General features: G+C 40.3%; 1 protein-coding gene and 1 long non-coding RNA gene across 6 annotated transcripts in view; one reads left to right on the top strand and one right to left on the bottom strand.

The window, feature by feature from the left end:
* Positions 1-5,919: 5,919 nt before the first annotated feature.
* On the bottom strand, positions 5,920-21,816 carry TRMO (tRNA methyltransferase O). Of its 5 annotated transcripts, XM_047830940.1 has the most exons (6): positions 20,932-21,231; positions 19,020-19,390; positions 16,538-16,712; positions 13,472-13,629; positions 10,079-10,744; positions 5,920-6,744 (listed from the first exon to the last, which is right to left on the bottom strand). In XM_047830940.1, exons 2-6 carry the CDS (start codon positions 19,024-19,026, stop codon positions 6,485-6,487), a joined length of 1,266 nt encoding a protein of 421 aa, XP_047686896.1. In that variant the 5' UTR covers positions 19,027-19,390; positions 20,932-21,231; the 3' UTR covers positions 5,920-6,484. The 5 variants fall into 5 exon arrangements, with proteins under 5 accessions (XP_047686896.1, XP_047686895.1, XP_047686899.1 ...); XM_047830939.1 differs by lacking the exons at positions 19,020-19,390; positions 20,932-21,231 and adding an exon at positions 21,304-21,813; XM_047830943.1 differs by lacking the exon at positions 19,020-19,390.
* Positions 21,313-24,951, top strand: part of LOC125150706 (uncharacterized) — a 36,487-nt gene continuing 32,848 nt past the window's right edge. The window contains exons 1-2 of the long non-coding RNA XR_007146443.1: positions 21,313-21,396; positions 21,866-21,950. This is a non-coding gene — a long non-coding RNA (uncharacterized LOC125150706). The remainder of the gene's footprint in view (positions 21,397-21,865; positions 21,951-24,951) is intronic.

Raw genomic sequence — 24,951 nt, 5'->3', positions numbered from 1 at the left:
AAAGTGGCTCAGCTCCACAGCTGATGTGTGACCAGGGCCGTTTCTGGTTTTGTGATCCACATGTGATGCTCCAGGAAAAAGTAAAAATGTCTCTAACTGTATTTACCAGATTTGTGGCAGGAGGAGGAGGGCACACTGTTATGTATTTAGATGTAGAAATCTAACTTATTTTAGTTAGGACATTTTACTCTCCTTATGCTCCACATATAAAAATAATGTGTTCATGACTAGAAAAAACCCACAACATACTGAAGAGAATAAAGTTCCCTTCCCCAATGAGCTCCCAGAGACCAATCCCCAGAGGCAACCACTGTTAGCATATTTTTATTTATCCTTCCAGAAATGTTCTACATGTGTGTAAACATGGATTTGTACAACCTCATTTTATACATATAAATAGGATATTTTAAAACATACATGGTACTTATGTCATATTTGTAAGTTTTCTCACATGGCTATATGACTAGGTCCTTTCAAAAACATAGATAATCCCTGATTTAGAAGCATGTAATAACCCTAAAACTTAATTTGTAAATAACCTTTCTGGAACTCAAAACATCTTTTCAGAGGAGTAATATTCTAAATCAGGGTCAACAAACCTTTTCTACAAAGGGCCAAATATAAGTATTTTTAGCTCTGCAGGCCACACTCTCTGTCACATGTTCTTGTTTTTTTGTTTTTGTTTACAATCTTTTTAAAACGTTGGGGCGCCTGGGTGGCTCAGTCGGTAAAGCGTCAGACTTTGGCTCAGGTCACGATCTCGTGGTCCGTGAGTTCGAGCCCCGCGTCGGCCTCTGTGCTGACTGCCCAGGGCCTGGAGCCTGTTTCAGATTCTGTGACTCCCTCTCTCTCTGACCTTCCCCCGTTCATGCTGTGTCTCTCTCTGTCTCAAAAATAAATAAACGTTAAAAAAAAAAAAATTTAAAACGTAAAGACCAATCTTAGCTCTTAGGCTGTTACACAAAAACAGGGCATGGGCCAAAGTCGGCCTTTGGATTATAGCTTGCTGACCCCTGTTCTAAATAGCAGTTAGGTGCCAAGCTTAGCTCTCAGAAGCAAGATTAATCCATAATGGGTTTAAGATGCCAAAAGAGATAATATACTTTAAATTGCTTTGTAAACCATAGTGTCTCTACCAATGTGAAGAATTATTAGACAGTTCTGCAGTGTTTAGCATGCGGGTAATTTTTTTTTAAATAAAAACTGTTAACACTGAATAAAAAAGGTTTATAGATCTTGAATTGCATGATTTAGCAAAGAATATGATAGAATTCTCAAGTGATCTACAAGGCAGCACAGGTAGATGACACTGTGTTATATACAATCCTACCTTTTTTGTCAGCATAACACAAACACACATTGACTCAAAACTGGTTAGTGTGGTATGAGAGTTCACTGGACAAGTGGCCCCCTCCATCAAAAAACAGTGGATCACTGAATTTTTACCTCCTATGCACATCAAAAAGGCTTTTTTTGTGCCTGTTCACAGTCACATGCACTGACCTAACCCTTGAATTCTCTGTGAATTGCACCTGCTAGAACCTACAGAGGTGGAGAAGGCACAGAGTAGAATAGAGTGGATGCTGGAGAGTCATTTGGTAACTACCTATATTAGGAGCCTTATTTATTTTATTATTATTATTTTTTAATGTTTATTTTTGAGAGACAGAGAGAGCACATGTATACACGTGCAAGCAGGGGAAGGGCAGAGAGAAAGGAAGACAGAACCCCAAGCAAGTTCTGCACAGCTGTCAGCACAGAGCCTGATGCGGGGCTCAAACTCACAAACTGTGAGATCATGTTCTGAGTCGAAATCAAGAGTCAGACGTTTAACTGACTGAGGCCACCCCAGGCGCCCAGGAGCCTTATTTTAACAACAAAAAAAACCCTGTCATATTTCATTGAGCTTTAATCCTTATGACTTGCTTCTTCTTTGTCAAAGAGGTAGAACTTACCTTAATAATTTCATACCATGACTACAATTTTATTTTCTTATAAAATAAATACAGATATATAAGTGATGAATCACTAAATTCTGCACCTGAAACCAATTTTGTCATACATGTTAATTAACTAGAACTTAAATAAAAACTTGAAAAGAAGGAAAAAGAAAAGAAATGCAGAGATTTTCCTGAAGTCTCTGGGCTGGAATCAGGAAAGAAGGTGGAAGACCAAGGACACCTGAGAGGATCATGTGTGAGAAAGGGGTTGGCCTTCTGATTGTACACACAGGCAGGGAAGGCAGCTCATGTGCAATCCCAGAAGGGAAGGCCAGGTGGAAGGAAGATGTTGCCCTAGGCATGTGGCTTAATGTCACCTGGGTTTTTAAGGTAGGACACTTTGTGATATCTCTCTTAGCAAAATATCCTATAACTTGCTAACAGGAGTCCTTTAAAAAAAATTCTGGAGGCACGTGGGTGGCTCAGTCAGTTAAGCATCCAACACTTGATCTCAGCTCAGGTCTTAATTTCAGGGCTGTGAGTTCAAGCCCTGTGTTGGGCTCCATGCTGGGTATGAAGTCTACTTACTAAAAACAAAAAACAAAAAAAACTGTAACTAAAACAAAACAGAGGTCATCCACACATTGTATTTTAAGGACCCCTTGGTTCCCTTGAGTCTGCTTGTCCAGGCAGGTAAGCCAGAGAGGGTGTCAGTAATAACAGGCACAATAAAAATATTATCTAAATTTGTAGACCACTGAAGAGTTTAGAAAATACCTTCCCAAGCATTATCCTTGGAACAACAAAGGGTGGGAAGTTGGAGATGGGTAAAATGACTTGCCGTAGGTCACAAAGCTAGCACAGGGCAGAGCAGAAAACAGCACTTGAAGTTTCTGAGGCCAAAGTCAGTGTTCTCCACATCTCCCATGCTATTTCCCAGGAGGTTCCACAGAGATCTGGAATGGGCATTTCTACTCTCATTCCTTCCCCTGTTCTTCATTTAGTGGCTGGATTCCCATGAACATCATTCTAAGTGTCCTACACTTACTAAGCACATGAAATTGCTGACCTGTCAAATAAACCAGCATGGTTTGCTGGGCATCTGTATCTGCAAGGGGGAGGCAGCAGAGCCATGCTGGGAAGGGAGCCAACTCTGGGGCCAGACTGGATGGGTTGAAATCCTCCATGCATGGCTGACCAGCTGTGTGAGCTTGAGCATGTTACTTAACCTCTGATCAATGTATGAAAAAGCATGTACCCTCGTGCCAAGGACAGGAAAGAAGTTCAGTAACTGATACAGATTTCATTACTGAGTCTTCACCTACCTTCTTTGGGACTCTATCACAAAATGGAAACTACCAACAAGAGGTTGATTTGTATCTTTAGCTGCATTTTCTTCTCTCCAAAGAAAAAAGTCACAAATACATAAAAAGCATGAATACCATGTATATGCATGCTCATGGGTTTGGCTAATGAGTCTTTCTGGTTGTGAACAGCCTCCACATGCTGAAATAATCCATGCCAGCCCTTAAACCAAGCTACAATTTAAAGATTTAATAAATGCCACACATCCTCTAATATATTCCTATAAGAGATTGACAAGCATCAGTATTTCTTGTGGAAGTTACCATTCAGGAAAGCTGGGGCAAGTGGGCTGAAAGCCAAAATTACCTAAACAGCTTGAATAACTGGAATTTATCTCCAGGCTAGTGAAATGAAAAGAAACAGTTATCAAGGGCTCCCCCTACAGGCACCAAAAAGCAAAGGCTAAAATTTAAGGCCGATACAGAGTACTGTACCTCCTTCTTCTGGAAAAGTTCCCACAATGAAAAGGAATATAAGACTTACTTCAAACTATTTCTCTTTATGAGGGATGGAAGTTCATGACTTAGAGATCCAAATTGCCTCACAACAGGACACTGAAAATACATACCTAGAGACAAAAGCTCACATGGGGGATTCAAAGATTGGGAGTGGGGAGAGGCTTAACATCATGTTAAATGAGAAAGAGCTGAAGGAAACGGGGGGACGGGGGTGGCTCAGCAGAGAGACAGGACTGAGGGGTAGGGAGCTAGAATAATATCTGACAGGCTAACACAAGGGCACTATCAGCCACATGTTATGTGGCCCCGCTATATAACAGTGATTATCAGGGAACAGACTTTATCTCATAGAAAGGAAGAGTATTTTAATAATGAGCACTATCATACATAATGAACTACAAATAGCAGGGGTGAAGGATCATCACTGACGGGTTTAAGTGGGGGCTTAAAGGCCAAACACTGGGAATACTGAAGAGACTGGTAAGTGGGCAGAGAACTAACCTGGATTATATTTAGGATTTTAGTTCCAAAATTCTGAGAATGTATATTAAAATCTCAAACAACTGAACAGTCCTGTTGCTAGAAGGCTGGTTGTTATCATCCTCAGACTATTTTTTCAATATTAAATATCAACATTTTGTGCTTCAAGCCCTGATTTAGTCTCAAAATAATTTTAAGAGAAAAGGCATCAAAATCGAAATAAAAGATAGATTATACCAATGTCAACTTCCTAGTTTTAACATTATACTACAGTTTATGTAAGATGTTACCATGGGAAGCAGCTAGGTGAAGGGTACACATGGCCTCTACACTATTTTTGCAACTTCCTGTGAATCTGTAATTATCTCAAAATAAAGAGATTTTAAAAATCAAGTTAAGGGGCGCCTGGGTGGCGCAGTCGGTTAAGTGTCCGACTTCAGCCAGGTCACGATCTCGCGGTCCGTGAGTTCGAGCCCCGCGTCGGGCTCTGGGCTGATGGCTCAGAGCCTGGAGCCTGTTTCCGATTCTATGTCTCCCTCTCTCTCTGCCCCTCCCCCGTTCATGCTCTGTCTCTCTCTGTCCCAAAAATAAATAAACGTTGAAAAAAAAAAAAAAAATCAAGTTAAAGATACTTCCCCAAGAGGTTCTAAGTAACCTCAAAGGCAATCCAGTTTGGTTCAAGAGTGCAGTGTCATCAGCCACAAATGACTCTGTGCAAGTATCTACAGGCAGCAGGACTCATTTCAAAACCACGACCAATCAGCTATTAAGATTTACAGTTGTGGGGCGCCTGGGTGGCTCAGTCGGTTAAGTGTCCAACTTCGGCCCAGGTCATGATCTCACAGTTCATGAGTTCAAGCCCCGCATCGGCTCTGTGCTGGCAGCTCAGAGCCTGGAGCCTACTTCAGATTCTGTGTCTCCCTCTCTCTCTGCCCCTTCCCCACTCATGCTCTGTCTCTCTGTGTCTCTCAAAAATGAATAAACGTTAAAAAAAATTAAAGAAAAAAGATTTACAGTTGTGATTAGGAAAGCCTGTCATGTTGACAGGTATCTAATTTGGTTATGCTGATCATAAATCTTCAGTTATCTGGGATCACATCATTAAAATCACCTATAGGCAATACATTCTTACAACTGCTTCCTACATGGTACTACACAGGAACCATGAACAGACTTAATTACTATATTTATCTAACTGTAATAAAATAATGTGGTTACGTCTTCTTCCTCCCCTAACTATGACTTGCAACAAGAACTGCATCTTGTTTTTATCTCCTTTTATCACCAAAACCTAACCCACAGTAGCTTTTCAATAAATACTCACACAATAAGTAAGAAATAACCCGGCAATTAAGTTATTTTCTTGGACCTCTGGAGTGACTTTCTTTTCTGATACAAAGACATCCAGAGAAACTTCAGAGTCTCTATTTTGGAATCAGGATTAAATATATGCATACTACATACATATATATGTGTATGGGCCAAAGTCTCTGATATACAGGGGTTTAATCTCTAAAAATCTTTATAACCACTTGTGTTCGATCTGTTAGTTTCTTGTTTTTTTTAAATTTTTTTTTAATGTTTATTTATTTTTGAGAGAGAGAGAGAGAGAGAGAGAGCAAGCACAAGCAAGAGAGGAGCAGAGAGAGAGGGAGACACAGAATCCAAAACAGGCTCCAGGCTCCAAGCTGCCAGCACAGAGCCCGATGCGGGGCTCAAACTCACAAACTGTGAGATCATGACCTGAGCTGAAGCCGGACACTCAACCAACTGGGCCACCCAGGTGCCCCAGATCTGTTAGTTTCTTAAAACAATGTTAACTCAGTTTGATTTAAAATAAAATAGAGGGGTCAAGCTATTCCAGACAAGAAAACCAGTATGAATTGTTGAACAGATCCCCTTAGCTTGTTAAGTTCCTGCTAGAATGCTCTCCACCCAGTTTTACCAAGTGCCAAGAATAATCAGCTTCTTTCAGAAATCAATGAGACATCAACACCTTTGGATTCTTCAACATTAACCAACTGAAAAGCATATGGCAATTTCTCTAAATTTTACATCTCTCACTTTATTAAAATATAGGTTTTTCAAATAAATATTCTGAACAACCCAAATCAATCAAAGCAATGAGATCACAAAGTGTTGCTTCTTTTTGCAAAGGCGGCACATCGTTAGCTTATACAGATAATCCAACAGCCCCATCCAAAGTCAATTAGGCTGTTTAAAACACACGATAGAGGCTACTTACGATCCCAGAGACACCAAGGACTCTGTAGGGTCAGTCATTTGAATAGGCTCTGAAGCTGGCTTGATCCTTAGAACCTCTGCAAAGCCATCACCAAACCAGCAAGTGACATGCGCTATGTCTACAGTAAAGTAGAAAAGGCGATCCTGGCAGAGCTTTCGTCGATATACAGACCGAGGGTCAGCTGACAACACAGCCTCAATGGCATGCCTTGCTTCCTCTGCTGATTGAAAATATTTAAATGAAGACTGACTGCCATCTGCAATGAGAATAATACAACTTAATGCTGAAAGTCATGCACGTCAAATTTCATTACAGTGAACTTTAATGTGGAGTTTGGTTGGTTCCTTGATGAACACGTAAAATGAAATCGGTTTGCCAGTCTATTCAGTCATTACACAGAATGTCACTTTCAAGTAGTATTTACTATCATTAGATTAAACTTATGCATGCCCCCAATTTTCATGTGCTAAACAAAATCTTCTATCTAATCTCAACACAGACTTTAATTCAATTCCTTGTCATTTTCTTCTCAGAAAGGAAGTATGGTCAGGGAAATGCATTCACAGTCCCAGCATTCTCAGAAACCCACAAGAAAGAGGACTAAACCCACATATACCCAGAGCTACAGCTACAGGTAAGAGAAGGTGCCTCAGATAGTTGGTGTCACACCCCTACTTAAAATAACACCACAGGGGCGACTGGGTGGCTCAGTCGGTTGAGTGTCCAACTTCGGCTCAGGTCATGATCTCATAGTTCGCGAGTTTGAGCCCACACTGGGCTCGCTGCTGTCAGTGCAGAGCCCACTTTGGATCTTCTGTCCCCCTCTCTCTGCCCCTGTCCTGCTTGCACTCTCTCTCTCAAAAATAAACATAAAAAAAAAAAAAAAAGTAACACCACATTCCCTAAGGAACAAGGACATGACAAAACAGATACGCTGAGAAAGTTGAACACCATCACTAGGGAACAAGCCACCCCATGCCACCCAGGTTTATATTTCAGGTAAAAAGATGTTTAACCCTGTTAAGTAGCAAACTTCCTGCATTTATATAATTGTGGATGTATTATAATTTTTAAAAATACAGTATGTACAAAACTTAAACAAAAAATTAACTGTGACTTAACTTTTTTTTTTAATGTTTATTTATTTTTCAGACAGAGAAGGAGACACAGTACGAGTAAGGAGGGGCAGAGAAAGAGGGAGACACAGAATCTGAAGCAGGCTCCAAGCTTTCAGCACAGAGCCCGACGCGGGACTTGAACTCACATACAGCGACATCATGACCTGAGCCAAAGTCGGATGCTTAACTGACTCAGCCATCCAGGAGCACCAACTGTGACCTAACTTTTAATAGCTACAACATAACATACATCCAAATGAAGGCTGGGCCCTTCCAGGAGGGTATGTTATTTAAACAGTGTTGTCCCTATTCAAAATATCGTCTGGAGTGGTGGTAGATCTTTATTCTTCTGAAAGTAAATTCAATTTTTAGACAACAGCCAAAAATCACTCTGGGCTATATCCAATAAGTAAGTTTGTAAGTAAAGCCATGAAGTTCAATTTTTGGTCAAAAACGAAAGACCAACCAATTCAAATGCTGATCACATAGAATCCTTTAAAAAAACAAAGACAAAAACAAAAAAAAGAAGGACCAATTATGCAGTGCTAATATTCCTTTATTGCATGGCTCATAAAAGGACTCCAAGGCCACTCAAAAAAGAGGAGCTTTAAAAACATCACACTCTTTAGTAACAGTGTAACTGGTAAAAGCTCCAGGCCTTTGGTTGTTCATCTGGCACCTCACTTCTCTGCCTACTAAACCTTCCAAGTTTAGCTCAAATACTTTTTCCTCCAGGAAGCCTTCCCAGATTTCCTCTCTGCTCTCCAAGTCACAATCCTTCTCTGCCTCATGTGCCCACAACACTCCGTTCCAGCACCAATCCCCATGTCCTCCCCCCCACCAACACACACAACACGCTGCCATTCAATATCTTTTCTCTTTTCTAGACTATAAACTTCCTGAGGTCATTTCTTATTTCTGTATTGGCTCCAAATTCTGTTCTAAATCAGTCCTTATTTTAAAGTTACATTTCATAATTTCTCTTAATGATTTTTTAAATCAATAAGGCATACTGTAATCTCTCAGAAACATAGCACTAGAGTTTGAAAAAGATAAAACTTTCCACAGTAGGAAGCATTCACTGATAACCACAGGCCAAAGGGTAAGTATAAATACAAAGTATCTTCCAGGCAGCACTGCTTTCTTTGTTCTATCACAAAATCCTTTTAAACTTACCTTCCTCCTCCCATCAACTGTATACAATGATGAAACAACTTTCATAAACAGACATTTTTTTTAAGTTTTTTATTCATTTATTTGAGAGAGAGAGTAAGCATGAGAAGGGCAGAGAAAGAGAGACAGAGAGAGACAGAGAGACAGACAGAGAGAGAGAGAGAGAGAGAGAGAGAGAGAGAGAGAGAATCCCAAGCAGGCTCTGCACTCATGAGATCATGACCCAAGTCGAAATCAAGAGGTGGATGCTTAACTGACTGAGCCACCCAGGTGCCCCATAAACAGAACTTCTTAAATACAGAGGTCAATTTAAAAATTAAATGCTTTACGGGGCGCCTGGGTGGCGCAGTCGGTTAAGCGTCTGACTTCAGCCAGGTCACGATCTCGCGGTCCGTGAGTTCGAGCCCCGCGTCGGGCTCTGGGCTGATGGCTCAGAGCCTGGAGCCTGTTTCCGATTCTGTGTCTCCCTCTCTCTCTGCCCCTCCCCCGTTCATGCTCTGTCTCTCTCTGTCCCAAAAAATAAATAAATGTTGAAAAAAAAATTTTTTTTAATTAAATGCTTTGTTTAAACACAAAGCATTAGGGAAGAATGAGAAACACATCCTGGAGTGGCGGATGAAATCAGACACACTCTTGGCAACTTAACTGGCTACTTCTTGCTGGAATCACTGCAGCTACCTCTTAACAGCCCCTTCCTTCATTCTAGATTGCTGCTCGGGATCTGCTGTGGACAGGGGAAACCAGATTACAGTGTTTGTTAAAAACCATGTGGTAAAGTAAACATGCTCCAAATAAAAGCCCTGTGGCCCCTCTTCTACAGTGAAAGGTATGTCTTTAGGGCTGGGACTTTATGGTGACAATAACTGTGCTAAGAGACCCTTTACCTCTTACTCTTGGGCTCTGTGCCACCTGATGGCATAAGATGGGATATTTCTCTAGTCAGACAGTAAAACAGATGAAAACATGTAATTGACATAAGTATAGAACAAGCATAATTTAGCTTCTGAATGCTGTTTGAAAACCCCAGGAACTACTGTAACAGATTCATAAGAGGACTTAAATCACGAGCCACCTCATGAGGCAACAGCCATTCTCAGAAACACGTTACTGAGTTTTGGAACTCACTGTACTGAACAACATGGCTGAATGGAAGTCGTCAGATGGTGGTGTTGCCCAAATATTATTTTATACTCCTGCATTTCTTATGACCAGTCATCCTGACAAATATGCTGTATGACTGCCCTCAGAAATACCAAATTTGACTAAAGCTCTCATTCAGAAATAAGAAACAGAAAGTACCTGGTACACCTCCTGAACTGAGGTGCTCAAGATCCATCTCTGCGTGAGGAGTAAACCGCACTTCCAAGGTGGCCACAGGGGCCTCTCTCACCCACGCGGGGACCACGCTGCAGTGGGCTGCATCAGCCCTCCTGGGACGGCCGTGAAGGACCACAGGCTGGACCTCTGTACTACTTCCTTGTGCAATCACTGCTTCTTTCCCTCTCCTTTGCCTCCTTTCTGTACCTTCCTCTGAGAAGCTCTTCTCCAGGAAATATGGGCCGATTTGCTCTTCTGCCACACTTGGACTCTGATCACTTCTGGATTTGACACCCAAATCTCCCACTATCTCCCTGTGCTTAGGGGAGTTTCGCCGTATTTGTGTTGAGCTGTCATGTTTCATATAGTTTTCTCCTGAAGTTCTGTCTTCGGCACATTTAAGTTTCTCCTCAGTGTGACCATAGTGTTGTGGTTTATCATACCTTGAGAGCTGTTGCTGGTCACAGCTGTCAGTCTTGCCACCGGAACGGGGCGTGTTTGGGTGCTTATATTGGTTATTCTGTAAATTAAAGTCCTGTAAACGTTCAATCAAATTTTGTGGTGAGTCATACTCAGCTATGTAGGGCTTTATGTCTAGGACAGGTGTGCCATGAATCATGTCAATTCCAGAAAGGTATATGGCTCCACCTATAATGTGAAAAATACCTCATCTTAGAAATAATAACAATGAAGAATAGTGCAAACAATTATAAACTAACAGCATCCTTTTATGTCTCACCAAGCTTACTCACAATTCTCTTACACGCCAGGCTCTCTGATACCTGGTATCAAAACACCCTTTTCTTTTTTATTTTTTTTTATTTTTCAACGTTTATTTATTTTTGGGACAGAGAGAGACAGAGCTTGAATGGGGGAGGGGCAGAGAGAGAGGGAGACACAGAATCGGAAACAGGCTCCAGGCTCTGAGCCATCAGCCCAGAGCCCGACGCGGGGCTCGAACTCCGGACCGCGAGATCGTGACCTGGCTGAAGTCGGACACTTAACCGACTGCGCCACCCAGGCGCCCCATCAAAACACCCTTTTCATTCTACCTGGAAACCCATCCTCTTCTTTACTTGTCAAACTCCTGCATGTTCTTTAAGGCTCTTAATATAACATCTCTTCTACAAAGCCTTTCTGGCTCTCTCTCTCTCAAAAAAGGAATAAATGTTAAGAAAAAAAAATTTTTTTTAAACATGACCAACACAGGAAACTGATTTCTACAACATGCTCACTGTGAATGAGCCTGGAACTTTGGATGAGGACTTTGGATTTCCTAGGTGATGGATTATGCCTAACAACGTCTGCAGAAGGAGGAAAGGCATTGTAACATGGGTAAAAATTCATGGGATTTAGTCAGACAACCACTTGACTGAATGCTATTAGGAAAATTATCAAACATCAAAGAGCCTCAGTTCCTTCATCCATGGAAGTAAGACTGCTACCCTATCAAGCCCAAAGAGACACTGAACATACGTGAACCCTCTTTACAAACTGTCAAGCACCACATAAATACTAGAAGTCACCATAACACTTATTTTTTAAGAATGTCTAGGGGCGCCTGGGTGGTACAGTCGGTTAAGCGTCCGACTTCAGCCAGGTCACGATCTCGCGGTCCGTGAGTTCGAGCCCCGCGTCGGGCTCTGGGCTGATGGCTCAGAGCCTGGAGCCTGTTTCCGATTCTGTGTCTCCCTCTCTCTCTGCCCCTCCCCCGTTAATGCTCTGTCTCTCTCTGTCCCAAAAATAAATAAAAAACGTTGAAAAAAAATTTTTAAAAATGTCTACAGTGTTATTGTATTTGCCTTTTACATTTCTCATTTGATCTCCCTGTTAGAATTTTAAGTTCTTCTGCAGTGCAGGGATTTTTTATCTGATTTGTTTACCACTATACCTCAGCACCTAGAACAATGCCTGGCACATATATAGTGCTCAGAAAATATGTGTGGGTTACATGAATGATCATAAAATGTTCCAGTACTACTACCCAAGCTGGTTAGCCATCACAAACTGATAAAGCTCAAGTTGAACTGGCTACAGAATTTTCCTGGAAAACCTCCCTAAGGCCCAGCTGAATACAATCCAGGGGAGGAAGTTCAAGTTCTGGGATAAAACAAACAAAATAACTGGTCTTACCTATTTAGTACTAAGCAGCCTAAAAACAACTCTTAGAACTTTTGTCTCATAAGATCCTAAAAAATACTATGGAGTTCCAGAGAGGGCAGGTCCTGCTCCTGAGCCCATTTTACAAACAAGCAAGCTAAGGCCTGGAATGGTCTTCTGATTCCCAGTATACCTATTTCATCTTTTGCCCAACACATGTGCTTATTAGGTCAGAGTGATTCAAGAACAGGATGCTTTACTAACAAACAAAACAAAGATACAAACCAAAACTCAAAAATACAGAGAATAGATTGGTGGCTTCCAGAGAGAAGAGGGTGGGGAGATGGGTGAAATGGCTGAAATGGACCAAGAGGTACAAACTTCCAACTGTAAAATAAATGAGTCATGGGGATGTGATGTATAGCACAGTGACTACAGTCAATAATACGGTCTCATATATTTGAAAGTTGTTGAGAGTAAATCTTGGAAATTCACATCATAAGAAAAAAAACTTTTGTAACTCTGTATGGTGACAAATGGTTACTAGACTTATTACGATGATGATTTCACAATGCATATAAATATTGAATTATATAGTACACTTGAAACTAACATATCATTTATACTTTAATAAGAAAAAAAAAAAAGAAAGGGATGCTTCCAAAAAATGTATGGTCCATTAACTAGGCTATATATGAACACACAGTTAAGACTAATCTGATTTTCTACACAGGTACTTCCACAATCTGACCGGTATTAAATATTATAGTGAGATTCATCACAGATCCTTTGCCACACATCACAGTTAACAGCTATGCTACAGCCATGATGCACGTCCAGTTCCTCAAAGGTGCAAGGAAGAAATAATACAACACCACCCTGTGTGTTTACCATATCTCCACATACAACCAGTTACTGTGTATTAATTCTGAAAGTGACCAATTATTTTTGAATTATTTTGTATTTATTGTACTCCAAGTCAAAGAAAATTTGGTTACTAATGTAAAGATTATGAAATCTTTCATTATTTTAAAATAACTTAATAAATTCTGACATATGTGATGATATAATCAGACTCTGAGCATCCTATGAGCATTGATTTCTAAGTGTAACATTCCTTGAGTCATTTCATTTTCTTCAACGTCTGATAGTTCTCAGGGGTTCGCACCATTGGTAATCATCTGAGTAACAGGCAGTGGTGAATACTACATTGGCTTTAGAAGACTTCTTTTGGGTAAGGATAAAAAGATAAAAGTAGAAAGGAAATGTTTTTACCTTCTACCTTTTCCAGCTTGGCCAGAGTCAATCCTATTGCATTGGGACGATGAGGGCTCCTTGTGGAGAAAACTCCAGTCTTTGCGCCATTCAGCCTAGGAGGCTGCACTTTTGCCTTACAGCTCAAATGACCATTTTTGTGAAAAACAAACAAAATCCTATTGAAAATAAACCAAACCACTGAGTAAGAAAAGAACACAAGTTAATGTATCATAATGATTTGAGGGGAACAATCTTTAATCCCACAAATTAGAACTGAAACAATGCTTTTAATGGTATTAAAATGTAAGCAGTGAGGGGGAAAATACCATTCTGATTCCCTGAAGGGAGGCAGAGTTTTATTTCCATATCCTTTGCCTCTAACACAATTACTGGCATATGGTAGGAACTTAGCAAATGTTTGTCAAGTGCCGAAATGAGCAAAATTTACGAAGTAAATGCCTTCTGTTTGCCAGGCAGTATGCTAGACAATTTTATACTCATTTAATTCTCTTAACAAGTGTAAGATTTGTAATTTATCCCCATTAAGAATGAGGAAATTGTGGGGTGCCTAGGTGGCTCAGTTGGTTAAGCATCCGACTTCGGCTCAGGTCATAATCTCACGGTTCATGGGTTCAAGCCTGCATTGTGCTCTGTGCAGACAGCTCAGAGCCTGGAGCCTGCTTCAGATTCTGTGTCTCCTCTCTCTGCCCCTCCCCTGCTCACGCTCTGTCTCTCTCTCTCTCTCTCTCTCTCTCTCTCTCAAATAAATATAAAAAAAAAAAAGTGTGTCTTTAAAAAAAAAAAAAAAAAGAGGGGCGCCTGGGTGGCGCAGTCGGTTAAGCATCCGACTTCAGCCAGGTCACGATCTCACGGTCCGTGAGTTCGAGTCCCGCGTCGGGCTCTGGGCTGATGGCTCGGAGCCTGGAGCCTGTTTCCGATTCTGTGTCTCCCTCTCTCTCTGCCCCTCCCCCGTTCATGCTCTGTCTCTCTCTGTCCCAAAAATAAATAAAAAACGTTGGAAAAAAAAAATTAAAAAAAAAAAAAAAAGAATGAGGAAAATGAGGCTCAGAAATGTTAAATAACTTGACTAGGCGCTCCTAAACAAAACACAAAAGAAGGAAGCCAAGAAGAGAAACAACAGATTTGAATTCATTAAATTTATGACTACACAATGTCATCTCAGGAGAAAATGTCTGCTACCTGTATAATGGATGATGAGTTAATATCTGTGGTATATAAACTGTTCCTACATATCACAAAGAAAAGGACAACTCATAAGAAATTAAGCCAAGAACATGAATAGACAATTCACAAAAGAGTAAAAAATAGCAACCATATGAAAAGATGTTGAACCTAATTAATTTAGAAATTGAACCGAAAAATAAAATACTGTTTTTCCCTGTCAGGCAAAAATGTAAAAAAAAAACTGATAACATATAGTGTCAGCAAGAATGCAGAGAAAAGGTCATTTTTATACATCTTTGAAACATAAATTAAGCTTACTAAAGTGCAATTTGGCAGTAGCTCTCCAAAGTTATAAATATGCACCCCCTCTAGCTCGATATCCATTTCTGATACCCTATTTGTAAAAAATACCCAAGTGTCGGGGCGCCTGGGTGGCTCAGTTGGTTAAGCGTCTGACTTCGGCTCAGGTCATGATCTCACAGTTCGTGAGTTCAAGCCCTGCGTCGGGCTCTGTGCTGACAACTCAGAGCATGGAGCCTGCTTCACATTCTGTGTCTTCCTCTCTCTCTGCCCCTTCCCTGCTCATGCTGTGTCTCTCTCTGTCTCAAAAATAAACATTAAAAAAAAAAATACCCAAGTGTCAAGAATTGTGTCTAAGAAGGTTTGTTACAGCATTACTGTAATACCAAAATAACTATCCATTAGCAAGAGAATGGCCAAATCATGGTATACCCATATTTTCCAAAAGCAGACAGCCATCAAAGCAAAAAGGATAAATCTCTATGTACTGTCATGATATATACTGTTAAGTGAAGAAAACATATTCCATTGTTTAAAACAAACACCCACTCCCAATGTGTATGTATATGCTTCTATGTGTATTAAAAAAGGAAAACAAAAAGCCTGGTAGGATATACACCAAGCTGTTAACAACAATAATCTCTGAAGAGTGTAAAGGGGTGAGGACGAGAGAGGAGAAAAATAGGAGGGATACAGAAAAATCTCTTTATATAGATCCAGACCCATTTTTTTTTTATATCAGTAAATGTTTTTAACTTAATTAATTTAACCAAGATCCTACAAACTAGGTCAGACACTCATGCTTTTACTCTACCCACATCTCCAAATTAACATGAAATATAAACTATTTCAGAATAAATACCTAATTTTAGGTCTTCACTTTAAAATTAGACCAAGCCATACTGGTGATGCTGGAGTGAGGAAGAATGGACAGAGACAGAATTCCAAGTGATAACCAGTAACACTAGTATAACACAGGTCCTAATATAGGTAATACTTTATTATTTAAAGTATCCAGATTTCTAAAGCTCTTTTGTCTTTAGGAAGAATAGACTTAATTCTTCATGGGTCTAGAGTAGAGTCATGCAAACTTTTTCTGTAAAGGCTCAAACAGTAAATATTTGAGGGTTTGCAGGCCAACCAGTCTCTGTTGTAACTATTCAACTCTGCCGCTAAACCACAAAAGCAGCTACACACAATACATAAATGAATAGGAGTGGCTGTGTTCCCATAAACATATTTACAAAGATAGGAGGTAGATGTATTTGGTCCATGGGCTGTGGCTTGCTGACCCCTGGTCCAGAAGACAATAGGTACCCACAGGCAGAATCAAAAAGGTCTGAAGATTTCAGCTCGACAGAAGGCATTTATTATAGTTAGAACCAACTGCAAATGGAACATGCCCCCTCAGTGGATTCCAAGCTTCCATGAGGTTGCTCAAGATATACAGACAATCACGTGTGAGAACATGGTACATGAATTCCATGCAATAGGAAGGATTGTCTGGATGGCAGACTCCAAGATTGCCTTCAACTGGAGTACTTTACTCAAGGGCAAGTTCTGGCCCAAAGAACCACTTCTAATTATAAAACAACTTACCAAACATGAGAAAACTGTTCTAAGCCCATCAAGGAATGTTCAGGATTATTAAAGATGCTCTTCCGAATTCTCAAACAAGCTCGCGAATGGCTACAAACAGATGGCTGCCTTGGAGTACCATTCTTGGCTGAGAAACAGGATTCCAAGTAGCCAACTGGCTCAGTTAAAAGATTCCCTACAGAAGAAAATCAGGTAAGAAATCATTAGTCAAAATGTCAAATAAAGATGTAGGAAAACATGTCTTCTTTAATGCACTGATTTCATAGTTTTAACATCTACCAAGTGTTATGCAACTATTAAAAATGATTCATATAGTATCATGAATATATATAAATAGCCTCATTATTACATACACATTATTATATCCCTTTGGATGATGAGCCAGAAAGAGTACAGGTCTAAGAAAAGAAAGACAGGGAGCATTTTTAGATGTTCTACTATGACCATAAATCAAATTCTATGTTACCATTTTCTAAGGCATGTGACTTTGGTCAGGGCTAAAACGGTATTTACTATAGAGGGAATAACACATACACAAAGTTAAATGAGAACTGTCATAGCACATGTAGGGAACAAGCTAGTTTGCTTGGCTGGAGTATGAAAGATAAGGCAAAGAATAATTAAAGATAAGGAGACAGAGGTTGTATACAGATATCCTCATGCTTTTCAAAAGTCTGCATTAAGCCACTGCACATTTACAAAAGACCTACATTAGTACCTGTTTTTGCTAATCAAAAGAAATCCAATGTTTATTTTTACCAAAAAAGGCAAAAATTGAAAACACTGTTCAGTATCTGTTTTGCAGAGATCTGTTATAGATGCAGGGTGCACCTCAAGGTGTGAGATCGGCCCCACCCAGGTCCTTCCCCAGGAAGCATCTGAGCATCAAGACACTAGATTTTTGAACTTTGTCTGTGAGCATCTGTGGTTTATCTTGTTTTGTGCATCCACTAGCAAGATGTGTCCTCAGGTAACAGAAAAGCCTAAGAGAGATTATTTTTTGCATTGAGGAATGCTCAAAATATTTTCCATATAAATTAATGGTAACTACTTTGCATTATGCCATTTCAGCTTATGAAACATTTTGTAGGGATGCTCTACTTTTGGATAGTGGGGAAAACATGTCCAAATAGGGATGCATTCAATTAAAAACAGAACATACGAAACAAAGTTGTTTAAGCAATAAAGGGAGTACATGGGATCATACTACTAAAATGTCTAGACACAGGGTAGATTTCAGATTAGGCTTGTCCAGTAGCTCTCTGTCCCTTTAGAATGTAAGCTCCCTGTGGGCAGGAGTTTTTCTGTTTTGTTTACTGCAATGTTCACTGTCTATATTGCATGCATGGGGGTAGATACTCAAAAAATTCATGTTACATGGAAAAAAGCATTAAGTCTAACCTGATTAAAATGGGAATTGAAAAAGTGAAAGAACATAATCCCATTTATGAAAGTTTGTTTATACATTCACCTAAATACGTACACGTATGCTGAGAAAACTATTTGGAAGAATATTCACCAAAATTTTAACATTTTGGTAAATGGATGTGATAACATGTAAAATGGATAGTGAGATTTTTGGATTATTTTTATATTTGACTTTGTAATTTGTATAATATTTGAACTTTTTATAATAATTAGAAACCCTTTTTTTTTCCTAAGTGGCAACTCCTTTCAAAAGAAGGAAACCCAGGGGCGCCTGGGTGGCTCAGTCGGTTAAGCGTCCGACTTCAGCTCAGGTCATGATCTCACGGTCTGTGAATTCAAGCCTCGCGTCGGGCTCTGGGCTGACGGCTCAGAGCCTGGAGCCTGCTTCTGATTCTGTGTCTCCCTCTCTCTCTGCCCCTCCCCCGTTCATGCTCTGTCTCTCTCTGTCTCAAAAATAAATAAACGTTAAAAAAAAATTTTAAAAAAAAGAAGGAAATCTGGCTAGCCAGTATCAATATAGGTTTAAAGTCCAAGGTATCCACAACTAATTTACAAATAACTTTTTTTTTTCTTTACATTTCATGAAAGCTTTACTAACTTCTTTTAAGAGATGATATAGGGGCGCCTGGGTGGCGCAGTCGGTTAAGCGTCCGACTTCAGCCAGGTCATGATCTCACGGTCCGTGAGTTTGAGCCCCGCGTCGGGCTCTGGGCTGATGGCTCAGAGCCTGGAGCCATTTTCCGATTCTGTGTCTCCCTCTCTCTCTGCCCCTCCCCCGTTCATGCTCTGTCTCTCTCTGTCCCAAAAATAAATAAACGTTGAAAAAAAAAATTTAATAATAAAAAAAAGAGATGATATAAAGACACTCTAGACCATCATTTTATTTCCAGCTTCCATTACCAGCATAGGTGGTGAGATTATAGGCCTGGTAGTGTCCCTCACAGCACCCTTCCTTACTTTTCACTTATAAAAACTATATTATTGGCTACATATTAAATATTATATGTAACACATATATATTAGACCATCATATTATGAAATCTTGTGTACTCACCACGCATCCCAAGAACTAGAGTTTTACCAGCAAATTGTTATCTTTTAATGTTGTCTCTCTCCTAGGGCACACCCATCCTTCCCGCTGAGATAAACAGGTGCCTAAATGGGGTCTTTGTCACTCACTTCTTTTTCTAATATAGTTTTTTAAATATAATTTGATCACATGCATATGCATGCCTACATAATTTTTATTTTGTCTTTGAACTCTATAAAAACTGGTATTAAACTACATGTTATCTTCTCAGGCTTGCTTTTTCTCTCTCAATATTATGATTCTAAGATACTTCCATACTGTGTATGTTTTTGAGGACTTTAAATATTTTTCCAATATGTTTACAGGCCTTCTTTTGTTTATCCTTATCCATGTTCCTGTGGAATAAAGACAGTAAATACTTTAAAGATGAAGAAACTGAGGCCAAACAAGTCTCTAGTGTTCCATTAAAATGCCATAAAGAAAAATGGCCAAAAAAAACAGCCCTAACCTAGTAAGTTGGGACCCCTGTGTCCTGTTTTCATTTAACAAACACTTTCCAGGCGTATACAATTGCCAGACACTGAGCTAAGGTAAAAGAAACAACAAGAACTTTTATCATAGTGGAATTAACAGTTGTGAGGAATCTCACAATACTTCAATATCGTGGAAAAAATATTTAAAGCACTTAGTATAACACCAAGTGCTCAGCAAAGAGTGTTTTTCAAAGCTCTTACTTAGGCCTTTCCCTCATTTTAACAGTAATTACAATTGTATTAACTGTGTAATAAGAGAAAAACCAACAGTTATTAATGCAGAGTTTTTGTACACAAGGTAATTCTGGTCTTCTTGACCTCTTGCTTGGACTGTTAAATTACCCTTACTATATAATTCATGTCCCCCACGCAGGTCCCTCTCCCTGTTAAAATACACTACACCAAACCTCTAGACTCTGTTCCTTAATTTTATGCTACCCCCCCTTTTTTTTTTTAGGTTTATTTATTTATTTTGAGAGAGAGCACAGGGGAGTTGGGAGGGGCAGAGAGAGGGAGAGAGAGAGAATTCCAAGCAGGCTCAATACTGTCAGGGCAGAGCCCATTGGGGGGCTCCAATTCACCAACCATGAGATCATGACCTGAGCCAAAATCAAGAGTCGGAAGCTACACCAATGGAGCTACTCTAGGCACCCCGCTACCCTCTAACTTTAAATTTTCCACTTTTCACCATTAAGAGACTTTCTATTTCTTACACTGGTATTTAAGGTTCTCTACAATCCTGAATCCAAACAACGGTTCCCACCCACCCCCGCCCCCCATCCATCCAATATTCAGACTTACAGCTCCCCAATCCCATGCTATGTAGACCTCTGAGCCCTGCTCCTTCCTGTCAAAATATAAGCCTGCAATCTGGCACTGTGCAACAACTTTTTAAAATGAGCACAACCTCTGACCAAGTAGAAGTACTTTCAGCAAATTTAATCTAAGTTAAACATTTATAACACACACAAAGATTTTAGTTTTAACAATTTTCTTCAGAACAATGAAAACTGGCAGTACCCTAAACGTCCAGCAATAGCGAACTGGTTAGTTAGAACACATCTCTAAAGAAAAATAATGTGCAATCCCTTAAAATTATTAATGGTCACAGATTTATATGAAACTTGTTTCAGAAAGAAGTTACAAAACAATGGGGTCACTTATCAATTCATTATTCTAGCGTGCATGCACTGAAAGAAGTATGGTAGGTTGACACCAAGATATTAACAGTGGTTTTCTCTGGATGATGGTGGACTTTGACTTTCTTCCATTTGCTTCTAATTTCTAAAAGTAATATTCTGCTATGATGAAGGGAAAATAAACCCATGCCCATCTTTCCAGGCCCACTTTAAAAAGATTTCCCGTCTCTCCGCCCCAGAACTTTCCCACATCTCCCTCCTCACTTCCTACAGCACAGGAGGCCTCTCTCTTGGGGCATTTATTAGTTCCTAACGCGCGTTAACACCAACGTTCACATCCTATCTCTCCCACAGGCGCAAGAACCCCCTGAGAGAAAGGCCGTTACACCGCACGTGGCTGTTCCGGCCATCACGCCTAAGCCAAGCCAACCACAGCTACCCAGAACAGATGACATCATCCCGCTCGCCTCAGCAAAATCACGTGGTCGCTGGTGCACGTGATCCGTGGCTTCGCTGTAAGTACAATGACGCACTTCGATTCAAGTTCTCACATTTTACGACCCTCTCTGCCCTGAAGTCGGTGGCCTGGGCCTAGGCCTCTTTTGGGTGCGGAACCGCCGGTCTCTTAGAAGTTACCTGTTTCCAAAGCCGGCTTCACGCACCCGCACGGGGTCGCTGTGGCCTCAGGCCCTGTCTCCTCCAAGACGCGCATGGCTACTTTTCACTGAGGTGCCGACCCAGCTCGGCAGACTTTCCGCTTCCTGTGTCCGAACTTGGTGCCTGCGCAGAAGCCGCGCTGGCGGGGTGGTGCGGGCTCAGGGCCTGGCGCATGCGCGGAGAGGGAGGCGAGCTCCCTGCGGGTGGCGCTGGCGGCCCCTGTTAAGGTTATGGGTTGGAGCGCTGAAGCCATTGCCCGGCCTCGGTTCCTTTCCCGGGTCCCGGCCTCCGTTGACTTTAGCGGATCCGCTGCGATTCCCCCCGCCAGTCAGCGACTCCGCGTTCCATTGCTTGCCAGTGGGGACATTCGATGACGATTTATGCACTAAGATGTCTCTCTCGAATTTTTAAAGAAAAAGGATGGATATATGCAGTTACCACATTAGCGTAATTATCGGATGTTGGGAAATGTTAGAAATTCTTGCGTGGTAGGAATACACAGATGATTATTTATACTTATGTATATTCAATTTTTCCACAGTAAAAACGATGTATTGTCAGCAAAGAACCCCAAGTAAACCTTATTTAAAGTCTAATGGATGGGGAGCCTCACACTGGAATAGGGGGTAAGTGGGGAGTTTTTTGTGTGCTCCATACTTTGCGGGAATTGAAGCGAGAATGAAATTGAGGGTCAATATGCCATGTACATAGAAGAGATTGTAATCTTTGTTTCTGGACAGCTCTGAAAAGGGCCAAATAGAATCGTATTTTCATCCCATGCGATGACCAGTTATCCTTGTAACGATACTATCCTTTTACCTACTTACTTGTAACGTCATCTCTCACCTATATCATTTCTCTGCATATGTAATTCTGTATATGGGCTTTTTATCCTGTTTGTGGTGGGGAGAATAAATGGCTTGCAATATAAAATATTCAAAAGCATGCAAATCCACAGATGTTAAACGCACAACCATAAAAAGCTGTCGCTAAACCTTTTCATTTGTTATGGAGTAATAGATCACTAGCAGAAAATAACCAGCAGGAGCCAAAGATTGAAAGAGAAGGTTGTGGTTGAAAACACACACACACACACACACACACACACACACACACACTTTAAAATTGATCACATTCATAAATATGTCTTCCGTCATCTGTCCATGCAAATTTGGAAAAGAATGCCATTTATCTGTTTCCAGGGGAAATGCTGTTAATCTGTGTGTCTGCAGAAACAAGTTTGAGAACAATTAAGCTATATACACTCTGTGAAACTGGCACCGTAATAGCTGTGTTTGCCACTAGATGGTGGTGTTGAAAGTGATAGTATTGCTTAATTTGTGGACAGACTAGTGTGGAAATGTATTTGCCCTCCTGACCTTAGATATCATTATCTAATGATAATCACGAAAAAAAAAATGCATTACCAAGTGTGACAAGTACTGAGACGCAAAGCAGATTTGGAGACACTGATGTAGATTGCCACATCTAAATTTCAAAGGTAAAATTTTTTGTTCTGGAAAATAGGAATTTAAATATGTAACACTTTTATTATATGATTTGAGGTTTTTATTATCCTTTCTAGAGTTATATAAGATTATTTGTAATTTATAAGGCAACCTTCTGGGGTGCCTAGGTGGCCCAGTTGGTTAAACACCTGGTTCATGATTTTGGCTGAGGTCATGATCACAGGGTTTGTGAGTTCGAGCCCTCTGTCGGGCTCTAAACGGACAGTACGGAGTCTGCTTGGGATTCTCTCTCCCTCTCTGCCCCTCCCCACTCAAAATAAATAAATAAAAATAAAAACTTTATAAGGCAATCTTTTCTTTGGAGGTAAAATCTAGGAATCTGCCTTTAAAAAAACTAAATGCTGGGGCTCCTGGGTGGCTCCATTGGTTAAGCATCTGACTTCAGGTCAGGTCATGATCTCATGGTTCGTGAGTTCAAGCCCCTCATTGGGCTCTGTGCTGACAGCTTGGAGCCTGGAGTCTGCTTCAGATTCTGTGATTCCCTCTATCTCTGCCCCTCCCCCGCTTGTACTCTGTCTCTCTCTCAAAAATAAGTAAAAACGTTAAAAAATTAAAAAAAAAAACACTAAATGCTTCTAATACAGGTGGTCATGAGCCTACAGTTACAGAACACTTCCCCTTGCAATGGTTCTTAATCTTTCACTTGGATGAAGGATCCCTGAAAAACAATTAAAGCTTTGGGACTTCTCATGAGATCATTTTAGATTTAGTAGCATGTGTTTCATGGATTTTTAAGAACCACCATTGTACCTACCATGAGAGGAGGGTAGTACAAAGTGGGCTTAGATGGTTGCAAAACTTTTGATTCTGTGACCTCAACGTTTTAAGCCAAGAAGAAAACTGGAAAATATTTAGATGCACACTGGTGTTTGAATGAGAATAGTGAGAAAGCAGAGATTGTGTGTATACAGGGAGTGGGGTGAGAGGGCAAGTAGAAAGGGTCCTAAAAGGTAAAAAGAGAAGATCCCTCTCCTTCTAACATTCTATATTCTTCATTCCATCTACTTTGTCATCTGTTTCACCTTTACGCCCCTGTGCATGGCACATATGCAAATCTCTTATGGTTCCTCTTTAATGCAACACTATTAGAACATGAAACTTCCACTTACCCTTTTCTAACTAATGTTGACCCACTCTGGCAGATGAAATTGAGACCAGATTTTCTAAGATTAGACCCAGCATGAAAAGTACTGAGGAAGTTAGATGTTACTTTAGGTGAGTACCCAGCCTCTCTGAGGTTATTCCTTCATCTATAAAACTGGAATGATAATCACTGCCCTGCCAATTTCATACACTCTTGAGCAAATCAGTGTATATCAAAGTATAAATTCTGAAGTGCCATCCAGATATAAAGGACTATTATGGTTATTCTGCCCTCAATATGTCACTTGAGTAATATAATGGAGTATGAGTAATCATTGTATGATGCATACACCCCAAGAGGAAAAAAATGTAATGTTTGTGGGGGGAATGTGTGCAAACAGGAAGGAAAGAGCATTGTACCCTCCCCATACACTAGTGGTCCTCAACTGTAGCTGCACAAGGTTCACCTGGAGAGCTTTTTAAATATTCTAAATGCAATGTCATATCTGAGATTGGATCCTGAAGCCGAAAAAGGACAGTAGCACAAAAACTAATGAAATCCAAATAATGGTAATGTCACCTGTCTTAATTTCTTAAGTTTTGATAAATGGACCATGGTTATAGAACATGTTAACATTAGGATAAACTGGGTGAGAGGTGTACAGAAACTTCTGTACTATCTTTACAAATTTTCTTTAATTTCTAAAATTATTCCTCAAAGAATATTTGAAACAACAACAAAAGAAAATAAACTAAAAAATTAACATACCTATGCCTGGATGTCGTCCTAGGCAGGTAAATCAGAATCCCTGGGGAGGCACAGCTATAATTTTTATTTTTTTTTAACGTTTATTTATTTTTGAGACAGAGAGAGATAGAGCATGAACAGGGAGGGTCAGAGAGAGAGGGAGACACAGAATCTGAAACAGGCTCCAGGCTCTGAGCAGTCAGCACAGAGCCCGACGCGGGGCTCGAACTCACATACCGCAAGATCGTGACCTGAGCCGAAGTCGGA

Source organism: Prionailurus viverrinus, chromosome D4, assembly GCF_022837055.1.
Source record: "Prionailurus viverrinus isolate Anna chromosome D4, UM_Priviv_1.0, whole genome shotgun sequence".
Taxonomy (NCBI): Eukaryota; Metazoa; Chordata; class Mammalia; order Carnivora; family Felidae; genus Prionailurus; species Prionailurus viverrinus.
This window is presented reverse-complemented; position numbering and strand designations above follow the sequence as displayed.